Genomic DNA, 12,500 nt, shown 5'->3' on the forward strand with positions numbered 1-12,500 from the left:
TCATCATCTCTATCTTTCTTCTATTTATCTTGAGTCCAACCTCGTGTGATATTTCATGCATTCTGGTAAGCGAGCATTGCAAATCATGCGGTGTTCTGCTAATAAGGACAGCATTATCAGCATACTCTAGGTCTGATTTTTTTTTTATTCAAGAAAATATATATTTTCCTTCTTGTTGTTGTTATTATTATTATTATTACTAGCCAAGCTACAACCCTAGTTGGAAAAACAAGATGCTATAAGCTCAAGGGCTCCAATAGGAAAAAATAGCCCAGTGAGGAAAGGAAATGAAGAGATAAATAAATGATGAGAAGAAATTAAAAATAAATAATTATAAAAACAGTAAAAACGTCAAAATAGATATGTCATATATACAGTAAACTATTAACAACGTCAAAAACAGATATGTCATATTTAAACTATAAAAAGACTCATGTCAGCCTGGTCAACATTACATGTCAATTTTCACTTCACAGCTGAAGATTATGAGTCTGCTACTTAATTCTAAGACTTTGATAATTTTGTATTTAAGAAAAATGTAAAGAATTAAGCATTTTCCATAACCTTATTTTTCAGACTGTGATTTTGAAAGGAGCAAGTAATGTTTCTTCCTTGGGTTATTTCGTGGTTTTAGCACCTTTTTTTAGCCGGACTGCATTCGCTACTTTCTCTGCTTTTTACTGTTGCTGCTTTTAAATTTGTTTGTATTTACCAACTTGTCGGAAAGAAAGTAGTTCAAATTGGAAGTTCGTTTCTTTAGCGTTTCGTTTCCCATCTGACAATTAGGAATGGTTTTCTTTCTCCTTTTATTATTATTATTACTATTATTATTATTGTTGTTGTTGTTGTTCTTGTTGTTGTTGTTGTTGTTGTTGTTGTTGCAAGCTAAGCTACACCCTTATTTGGAAAAGCAGGATGCTATAAGCCCAAGGGGTCCCAACAGTGAAAATAACCCAGTGAGAAAAGCAAATAAGGAAATAAATAAGCTGTACAAGAAGTAATGAACAATCAAAACGAAATACTTTAAGAACAGTGATAACATTAAAACAGATCTTTCATATATAAGATTTTGATTTCACTTATTATTTATTTCTAAATAAAAAATCTTTTTCTCTTTGCTTTTTCAATGATCGAAAAAAATTATTTTCATTTATTTTACTATTCATTTTTTATTTCATTTTTATTTAGTTTATTATTGGGTTATTCATGGCTCATTCTGAGGAAGTTGTCACTTTCTGTGAAGTTACCTTTAATAGGTCTACTAACGTTTCATTCCCTAAAGAATTTGCTTCTTTTCGCTTTCAATCAATATATTTATAAAGTTTCATTATCAAGAAAGTTCGATTAATTTCTATGAAGTTCCTTAAAATAGGTCTATGACGTTTTCGCTTTTATAATTCATTCAATATATTTATAAGGTTTCATTCATAAGAAAGTTTTACTAATTTTTATAAAGTTCCTTAAAACAGGTCTATGACGTTTTCGTTTTTATAATTCATTCAATATATTTATAACGTTTCATTCTTAAGAAAGTTCGATTGATTTCTACGAAGCTCCTTAAAATAGGTCTATGACGTTTTCGTTTTTATAATTCATTCAATATATTTATAACGTTTCAATCTTAAGAAAGTTTTACTAATTTTTATGAAGTTCCTTAAAACAGGTTTATGACGTTTTCTATTTTATAATTCATTCAATATATTTATAACGTTTCATTCTTAAGAAAGTTTTACTAATTTTTATGAAGTTCCTTAAAATAGGCCTATGACGTTTCATTAAAAGGGAAGTTTTTTTAAATAATCAAATGACTTCTATACATTTTCATAATGTTTCATTATTGAGATTTGATTAATCTTCATGTAGCTCCTTAAAACTGGTCTATGAAGTTCCATTAAAAAAAGGTTTTTTTAAATAATCACTTTTTCTTGGAATTACCTTCAAGTGACTTACATTCTATATCTCATAAAATCGAAGATTTTTCGAATGCTCTAACTATTTGCATTTCTGTTAGCACATCCTTCCCTTTTATCCGGGAATAGAATAGACTTGCGTGTTTTAAGAATACGTCGAATAGTCTGGCCTATTCGTTACATTTTCTCCTCTGTCCTCATACACCTGACAACACTGAGATTACAAAACAATTCTTCTTTACTCAAGGGGTTAACTACTGCACTGTAATTGTTCAGTGGCCACTCTCCTCTTAGTAAGGGTAGAAGAAACTCTTTAGCTATGGTAAGCAGCTCTTCTAGCAGGACACTCCAAAATCAAACCATTGTTCTCTAGCCTCCGGTAGTGTCATGGCCTCTGTACCACTGTCTTCCACTGTCTTGGGTTAGAGTTCTTTTGCTTGAGGGTATAATTGGGCACACTATTCTATCTTCTTTCTCTGCCTCTTGTTTATTTATTGAAGTTCTTTTTATAGTTTATATAGGAGATATCCATTTAAATGTTGTTACTGTTTTAAAATATTTAATTTTTTCTTGTTTCCTTTCCTCACTGGGCTATTTGCCCTGCTGGAGCCCCTCGCCTTTTAGCATTCTGCTTTTCCAACTAGGCTTGAGGTTTAGCAATTAATAATAATAATAATAATAATAATAATAATAATAATATTTTATAATAATAATAATAATAATAATAATAATAATAATCTCCATTTTATTTAAAGAATAGAGTTAACACTCACCAATATAACAAGCTGGGAAACGTCTTGTGACTCATAGCCAAGGCCAAGGCCACCTACCTCGATGAAGGACTTTTCGAAGACTTGTCTGAGAAGTCATATATTTGAAAATATAGCTCATAGAGATATTAGTGTAAATCCTTCAACATAAATTAAATTAATCCTTGAGAAATTAGGTTCCAATATTACCACCAAATTTACTCATATACAATCATTCACAAAATAAACTATACACTAACTTAGGGTATTCCAATTTCCAAACACCAATATTTGTTGACATTCACTATAAATTTTTTTTTTTTTTTTTTTTTTTTTTTTTGTAAATACCAATTACGTCTCATCGTGGAATATCCTTGATCCTGATCCTTTTTTCCAACTTCCTGTCTTTCACGCAACCCCTAATTTTCAAGGCCGCGTAATAGCTCGGCCTTGACTAATTCTCCATTCGTTTTTACCATACGAATTGTCAACCTCCTCTCGATTTTCGGCTCTCAAAAAAGTTCCGACGAGATGCCCAAGCGAACATTAAGGTTTAAATGTCACTCATGAATGGCAGATCCAAGTGACAGTAAGTGACATTGCACTAGCCAGCAGGACAATTTCCTATACTGACCATGATCCGTGCCCAAGCCCCCACGTTCCATCCAAGCTATAGTCCATTTCTTTTAGCGAGTCATATTTGCACCGACTCGCAACGGTGCCCTTTTAGCTTGGAAAAGTTTCCTAATCGCTGATTGGTTGGACAAGATAATTCTAACCAATCAGCGATCAGGAAACTTTGCCGAGCTAAAAGGGCACCGCTGCGAGTCGGTGCAAATCTGCTTCGCTAAAAGAAATTGACTATAGGACCAGGCAATGGTTTCTGATTACTCAGAGAGTAGACCTATAGCCTCCCCCAAACCCTTCATCCATAGCTCACAGGGATGGTGAGGTTGCAGACATTACAAGAAACTATCGAGCTTGAGCAGGACTCAAAACCCCAGTCCGGCAAATCACTCGGCAGACGTTTCCAATAGGCCACCACAACCCTTGTTAGTGTTTAAACTTTCGTTAAATCTAACGCTAAATCGCATCCATATTTTCATAGTTCAGTGGCAATTTTCTACTTGGTAAGAGTAAAATAGAATCTCTAGCTATGATAAGCAGCTCTTCTAGAAGGACACTCCAAAATCAAACCATTGTTCTCCAGTCTTGGATAGTGCCATAGCCTCTGTACCGTGGCCTTTCACTGTGTTGGGTTAGAGTTCTCTTACTAGAGGGTACACTTAAGTACACTCTTCTATCTGTTTCCTTATTTCCTTTCCTCACTCGGCTATTTTCCCTGTTGTGGCCCTTACGCTTATAGCATCCTGCTTTCCCAACCAGGGTTGCAGCTTGGCTAATAATAATAATAATAATCATAATAATAATAATAATAATAAAAGACTTGTAACGTGAACTGATTTTTTTTTTTCAAATCAATTAGTTTTTAGACAACATTAAAAAAAAAAGTTATTATACAATGATAGCGTATCATTGTCGTTTTCATCTAGATTAATGGAATTTTGGCCACAACAGCCCGACGTTGGGGCCAGTGAGGCAATTAAGTGTAATACGCAACTTGGGTGGTGGGGGGGGGGGGCTTAAAAGTTACGCTTTGATGTTAATGTGAAGAAGTTAGAAAGCGAGAACGAAGAAAAGTTGCGGGAACGGAGATAAAGCAAAGGGTTAGAAAGCGAGTCAGCTCCGAGTTGTTGTAAAAACTGCAAAAAAACATAATTAATACTTACTACTGCTACTATTGTTCTTATGAATACCTTGAACTACGGGGATTACTATCGTCCATATGTAAACCTCGAACTACTGGGATTACTATCGTCCTTATCAACACCTTGAACTACGGGGATTACTATCGTCCTTATAGATACCTCGAACTACGGGGATTACTATCGTCCATATGTAAACCTCGAACTACTGGGATTACTATCGTCCTTATCAACACCTTGAACTACGGGGATTACTATCGTCCTTATAGATACCTCGAACTACGGGGATTACTATCGTCCATATGTAAACCTCGAACTACTGGGATTACTATCGTCCTTATCAACACCTTGAACTACGGGGATTACTATCGTCCTTATAGATACCTCGAACTACGGGGATTACTATCGTCCATATGTAAACCTCGAACTACTGGGATTACTATCGTCCTTATCAACACCTTGAACTACGGGGATTACTATCGTCCTTATAGATACCTCGAACTACGGGGATTACTATCGTCCATATGTAAACCTCGAACTACTGGGATTACTATCGTCCTTATCAACACCTTGAACTACGGGGATTACTATCGTCCTTATAGATACCTCGAACTACGGGGATTACTATCGTCCATATGTAAACCTCGAACTACTGGGATTACTATCGTCCTTATCAACACCTTGAACTACGGGGATTACTATCGTCCTTATAGATACCTCGAACTACGGGGATTACTATCGTCCATATGTAAACCTCGAACTACTGGGATTACTATCGTCCTTATCAACACCTTGAACTACGGGGATTACTATCGTCCTTATAAATACCTCGAACTACGGGGATTACTATCGTCCATATGTAAACCTCGAACTACTGGGGATTACTATCGTCCTTATCAACACCTTGAACTACGGGGATTACTATCGTCCTTATAAATACCTCGAACTAAGGGGATTACTATCGTCCATATGTAAACCTCGAACTACGGGGATTACTATCGTCCTTATAAATACCTCGAACTAAGGGGATTACTATCGTCCATATGTAAACCTCGAACTACTGGGATTACTATCGTCCTTATCAACACCTTGAACTACGGGGATTACTATCGTCCTTATAAATACCTCGAACTAAGGGGATTACTATCGTCCATATGTAAACCTCGAACTACGGGGATTACTATCGTCCTTATAAATACCTCGAACTAAGGGGATTAATATCGACCTTATGAATACCTCGAACTACGGGGATTACTATCGTCCTTATAAATACCTCGAACTACGGGGATTACTATCGTCCATATGTAAACCTCGAACTACTGGGATTACTATCGTCCTTATTAACACCTTGAACTACGGGGATTACTATCGTCCTTATAAATACCTCGAACTAAGGGGATTACTATCGACCATATGTAAACCTCGAACTACGGGGATTACTATCGTCCTTATGAATACCTCGAACTACGGGGATTACTATCGTCCTTATCAACACCTTGAACTACGGGGATTACTATCGTCCTTATAAATACCTCGAACTACGGGGATTACTATCGTCCTTATAAATACCTCGAACTACGGGGATTACTATCGTCCATATGTAAACCTCGAACTACTGGGATTACTATCGTCCTTATCAACACCTTGAACTACGGGGATTGCTATCGTCCTTATAAATACCTCGAACTAAGGGGATTACTATCGTCCATATGTAAACCTCGAACTACGGGGATTACTATCGTCCTTATAAATACCTCGAACTAAGGGGATTAATATCGACCTTATGAATACCTCGAACTACGGGGATTACTATCGTCCTTATAAATACCTCGATCTACGGGGATTACTATCGTCCATATGTAAACCTCGAACTACTGGGATTACTATCGTCCTTATTAACACCTTGAACTACGGGGATTACTATCGTCCTTATAAATACCTCGAACTAAGGGGATTACTATCGACCATATGTAAACCTCGAACTACGGGGATTACTATCGTCCTTATGAATACCTCGAACTACTGGGATTACTATCGTCCTTATCAACACCTTGAACTACGGGGATTACCATCGTCCTTATAAATACCTCGAACTACGGGGATTACTATCGTCCTTATAAATACCTCGAACTACGGGGATTACTATCGTCCATATGTAAACCTCGAACTACTGGGATTACTATCATCCTTATCAACACCTTGAACTACGGGGATTACTATCGTCCTTATAAATACCTCGAACTAAGGGGATTACTATCGTCCATATGTAAACCTCGAACTACGGGGATTACTATCGTCCTTATAAATACCTCGAACTAAGGGGATTACTATCGTCCATATGTAAACCTCGAACTACTGGGATTACTATCGTCCTTATCAACACCTTGAACTACGGGGATTACTATCGTCCTTATAAATACCTCGAACTAAGGGGATTACTATCGTCCATATGTAAACCTCGAACTACGGGGATTACTATCGTCCTTATAAATACCTCGAACTAAGGGGATTAATATCGACCTTATGAATACCTCGAACTACGGGGATTACTATCGTCCTTATTAACACCTCGAACTACACAGGGATTACTATCGACCTTATGTATATCTCGAACTACGGAGATTACTATCGTCCTTATTAACACCTCCAACCAAGCGATTAGCCCTTCTGACTATTCCACAGGAATGAGTGAATCAGTTGGATAGATAAAAAAAAAGAGAGAGAGAGAGAGAGAGAGAGAGAGAGAGAGAGAGAGAATGGATAGATTGGATAGATAAAAAAAAGGGGGGGGGAATGGAAGTACTGAACTTGAGCCCCAGTGCAGAGGCGAGGCTTTAATGAGGTAATAATATTATTACTATTATAACTTGCTAAGCTACAACCCTAGTTGAAGAAGCAGGATGCTATAAGCCCAGGGGCTCCAACAGGGAAGATAGCACAGTGAGGAAAGGAAACGAGGATAAATAGAATATTTCAAGAACAGTAACAACATTAAAATAAATATTTCCTATACAAACTATAAAAACTTCAACTAAACAATAAAAGAGAAATAAGATAGAATAGTGTGCTCGAGGGTACCCTCAACCAACAGAACTCTTATCCAAGACAGTGGAAGACCATGGTACAGAGGCTATGGCAATACCTATGACTATAGAACAATGGTTTGATTTTGGAGTGTCCCTCTCCTAGAGGAGCTGCTTACCATAGCTAAAGAGTCTCTTCTACCCTTACCAAGAGGAAAGTAGCCACTGAGCAATTACACTGCAGTACTTAACCCCTTGAAAAAAAGAATAATTCTTTGGTAACCTCAATGTTGTCAGATCTATGAGGACAGAGGAGACTATATAAAGAATAGGCCAGACTATTCGGTGTATGTGCAGGCAAAGGGGAAAATGAACCGTAACCAAAGAGAAGGATCCAATGTAGTACTCTCTGGCCAGTCAAAAGACCCCATAACTCTCTAGCGGTAGTATCTCAAAGGGTGGCTGGTGCCCTGGCTAACCTACTACCTATAGGGCGACTGCAAGGCAGAGGTGAGTGGCGCAGTGGATTTTGGCTATTTCGCAAAGCTTTTTAAGTTACGGCTAATGTTTTGGAAGTGTCCTGCCCAAGGACCCAACTACGACTGAATAATCAGAAATATAAAAATAGTATTAAACATTTTTTTTTCCCTGGAGCCACGCCCCGTTTAAGGAAGTGGACTACTGCTGAAAAAAATATTTCAATGATCATATTTGGTCACAATTACCACAATCTATTTATTTTTATATATTTGCCTTGAAGACAGATTATTTCCAACTGCAAATAAAAGAATAAAAATGATGAAAATATCTACATTCCAGAGTACAGGCATAAAAAAATTAAAATTAACAAGACATGAAATGTCAAATAATGCTTAAGGACTTACATCTTAATAATCACAATGAGAGAGAGAGAGAGAGAGAGAGAGAGAGAGAGAGAGAGAGAGAGAGTCACAAGCCTTCATTTCATCCCAAAATCTAAAAAATTGTTTGTTGGTCATGAGTCCAACTTTTAGTAATTTTCGTAAAAACTATAAAATAATTTCCTGCTTTGTTTCGTTTACTTTTTTTTTTGCTGATAGGAAAGGTGGGTGAAAGAAGAGTAATAATAATAATAATAATAATAATAATAATAATAATAATAATAATAATAATAACGATAACAATAATAATATTAATAATAATAACAATGATAATAAATAATAATAATAATAATACTAACGCCGAAACCAGCTCTCCATCAAACTAGGACCAGGGAGGCCCAGGCAATGACTGCTGATGACTCAGCACATAGACCTATAAACTCCCCCCAAACCCCAAATCCCAAGCTCACCAGATTGGTCAGCTTGGAGACTAGAAACTGTAGAGCTTGTGCGAGCCTCGAACTCCCGTCCAACAGATTGGGCTCCCACCACAGTTACTCTACATTCCCCAGCCCCACCTCTGGAAAAGGTACAGTCACTCCTGTAAGTTGGTGGATGTCTGGGTGTTTGAGAGAGATTTCCAGTTCCCCCTTTCTGAACGATAAGTGGTCTGGGAGCGGGAAACCGATAGTTGAATATCAGTTTCGCGCTCCGGACACCTGTCGTCCAGAAAGAGGTGAACTGAAAATATTTCTAAAGCATCCAGACATCCACCAACTTATATGCGTGACTGTACCTAAGAACATGTAGCTGAATGTAATTATGCAGTTGAAGTTAAGCCATTGAAATACAATTTACTTCGTGGCGAACAAACTAACTTTCTATTTATCTTTTCCAAGCGGATGAATTACCTGTATGACTAAGTGACGTATTGGTGCATATTTCGTGATGTAATTCTCTCTCTCTCTCTCTCTCTCTCTCTCTCTCTCTCTCTCTCAAAGCTACTTGGGTGCTTTCTCTCTCTCCACTACTTCCAAAGCTACTTATGTGCTCTCTCTCTCTCTCTCTCTCTCTCTCTCCAAAGTTACTTAAATGCTCTCTCTCCAATTTTCCAAAGCTACTTAAGCTCTCTCTCTCTCTCTCTCTCTCTCTCTCTCTCTTCTTCCAAAGTTACTTACATGCTCTCTCTCCAATTTTCCAAAGCTACTTAAGCTCTCTCTCTCTCTCTCTCTCTCTCTCTCTCTCTCTCTCTCTCTTTTCTTCCAAAGTTACTTAAATGCTCTCTCTCCAATTTTCCAAAACTAATTAAGCACTCTCTCTCTCTCTCTCTCTCTCTCTCTCTCTCTGTCTCTCTCTCTCTCTCTTCTTCCAAAGTTACTTACATGCTCTCTCTCCAATTTTCCAAAGCTACTTAAGCTCTCTCTCTCTCTCTCTCTCTCTCTCTCTCTCTCTCTTCCAAAGTTACTTAAATGCTCTCTACAATTTTCCAAAGCTACTTAAACTCTCTCTCTCTCTCTCTCTCTCTCTCTCTCTCTCTCTTCTTCCAAAGTTACTTAAATGCTCTCTCTCCAATTTTCCAAAGCTACTTAAGCTCTCTCTCTCTCTCTCTCTCTCTCTCTCTCTCTCTCTCTTTCTTCCAAAGTTACTTGAATGCTCTCTCTCCAATTTTCCAAAGCTACTTAAGCTCTCTCTCTCTCTCTCTCTCTCTCTCTCTCTCTTCTTCTTCTTCTTCCAAAGTTACTTAAATGCTCTCTCTCCAATTTTCCAAAGCTACTTAAGCTCTCTCTCTCTCTCTCGCTCTCTCTCTCTCTCTCTCTCTCTCTCTCTCTCTTCCAAAGTTACTTAAATGCTCTCTACAATTTTCCAAAGCTACTTAAACTCTCTCTCTCTCTCTCTCTCTCTCTCTCTCTCTCTTCTTCCAAAGTTACTTAAATGCTCTCTCTCCAATTTTCCAAAGCTACTTAAGCTCTCTCTCTCTCTCTCTCTCTCTCTCTCTCTCTTCCAAAGTTACTTAAATGCTCTCTACAATTTTCCAAAGCTACTTAAACTCTCTCTCTCTCTCTCTCTCTCTCTCTCTCTTCTTCCAAAGTTACTTACATGCTCTCTCTCCAATTTTCCAAAGCTACTTAAACTCTCTCTCTCTCTCTCTCTCTCTCTCTCTCTCTCTCTCTTTTCTTCCAAAGTTACTTACATGCTCTCTCTCCAATTTTCCAAAGCTACTTAAACTCTCTCTCTCTCTCTCTCTCTCTCTCTCTTTTCTTCCAAAGTTACTTACATGCTCTCTCTCCAATTTTCCAAAGCTACTTAAGCTCTCTCTCTCTCTCTCTCTCTCTCTCTCTCTCTCTCTCTTCCAAAGTTACTTAAATGCTCTCTCTCCAATTTTCCAAAACTACTTAAGCTCTCTCTCTCTCTCTCTCTCTCTCTCTCTCTCTCTTCTTCCAAAGTTACTTACATGCTCTCTCTCCAATTTTCCAAAGCTACTTAATCTCTCTCTCTCTCTCTCTCTCTCTCTCTCTCTCTCTCTTCTTCCAAAGTTACTTAAATGCTCTCTCTCCAATTTTCCAAAGCTACTTAAGCTCTCTCTCTCTCTCTCTCTCTCTCTCTCTCTCTCTCTCTCTTTTCTTCCAAAGTTACTTAAATGCTCTCTCTCAAATTTTCCAAAGCTACTTAAACTCTAAAATTTTCTTCTATTTCTAAGAAATCATTTCTTATTTTGCTCACATTATCTGGCGTCACAACGATTATGGTCATCAAAGCCGAAATGGAAAGGCCGGAACCTTGATAATGAGTTCTAAAGTTACACTACAAAGATATTTATACCGACGCAGAAAATTCCGTCCCATTAATTTTCTTTTCAAATTGAAGTTTTCTTACACGGGCAACTTACAGATTCGTCTCACCATTGTCTTTAGAATTTCTTAGCGTTTTCATGGATGATACAGGTCAAAGACTTCGTTAATTTCATAAGACACTGTGTCTTAGAACGAGTTTTCAGCGCAATTTTCTTTTTGAGTGGAAATTCAGAAGTTCAAACTTGTAGTTTTTTTTTATGTTGAACATGCTGACATAAGTCTCCTTTTATAATTTATTCTTGAAAGATCTATTTTAATGGTGTCACTGCTCTTAAAATAGGTAATTTTTATTGTTCATTACTTCTTATAAAGCTTATTTATTTACTTATCTTCTTATTTCCTTTCCTCACTGGGCTATTTTTCCCAGTTGGAGCCCTTGGGCTTATAGCATCCTGCTTTTCCAACTAGGGTTGTAGCTTAGCTAATAATAATAATAATAATAATAATAATAATAATAATAATAATAATAATAATAATGACAGACAATTATGAAGGAAATCTCGAGAAAATTTAATTATATATTTCACAAAGATTAATTCTCAATTCTCCAATACAATGCAATCTGTCAATAACCAAAGTCCCTTACGATAATTAATCACTGTATTGGAAGAGGATTAGAAACATGGAGAAACTTGATTCGCGTGGCCAACCCTGCTACACAGTGTGACTAATAAGGACATGGGAAGGACATATACAGAAAATGACAGATAATAGATGGAGAAGAAGAAGACTGGGTCCCTAGACATTGCACACGAAATAGGGAAAGGAAGATAAGACGATGGATTGACGAGCCAAGAAAATTTGCGGGTATAGACTGGCATACAATGATCATAAACTTAAGGGAGTTGAACGGCATGTCTGAGGCATTTGTCTTGTAATAGACTAGCAACGCATGAGATGATGATGATGATGAATAAGGTCGAAAGAAGACTTGATCACTTCTTGATTGGTGTTCGAGCCCCGCTCAAGCTCGATAGTTTCTAGTCAGTGTCTGCAACATCACCATCCTTGTAAGCTAAGGATAGAGGGTGTTGGGGGAGCCTATAGGTCTACCTGCTGAGTCATCATCAGCCAATACTTGGCCCTCCTTGCTCCTAGCTTGGGTGGAGAGGGGACTTGGGCGCTGATCATATGTATATATGGTCAGTCTCTAGGGCATTGTCCTGCTAGCTAGGGCACCGTCATTGACCCTTGCCCCCGCCAGTCATGACCGGGTTTTAAACCTAGCAACGACAATCTATCACACCCAAATCATCAACAATTAAAACGGAAAATGAAATGGATGCGACAGAAGCGTAATAATATATATACGTGTATATATATATATATATATATATACA

At 37.4% G+C, this 12,500-nt stretch overlaps 2 protein-coding genes across 3 annotated transcripts in view; one reads left to right on the forward strand and one right to left on the reverse strand.

Annotated features, from left to right (window-relative positions):
• Window positions 1-5,361, forward strand: part of LOC137630907 (uncharacterized) — a 104,186-nt gene extending 98,825 nt beyond the window's left edge. Inside the window, 1 exon segment of the mRNA XM_068362442.1 lies at window positions 4,584-5,361. Within this exon segment, the coding sequence (XP_068218543.1) occupies window positions 4,584-5,361 (778 nt within the window).
• The window catches only part of LOC137631237 (acyl-coenzyme A thioesterase 9, mitochondrial-like), a 332,677-nt gene that overhangs the window by 255,744 nt on the left and 64,433 nt on the right, over window positions 1-12,500 (reverse strand). The window lies entirely within an intron of this gene.

Source organism: Palaemon carinicauda, chromosome 39 (genome assembly GCF_036898095.1).
Source record: "Palaemon carinicauda isolate YSFRI2023 chromosome 39, ASM3689809v2, whole genome shotgun sequence".
NCBI lineage: Eukaryota > Metazoa > Arthropoda > Malacostraca > Decapoda > Palaemonidae > Palaemon > Palaemon carinicauda.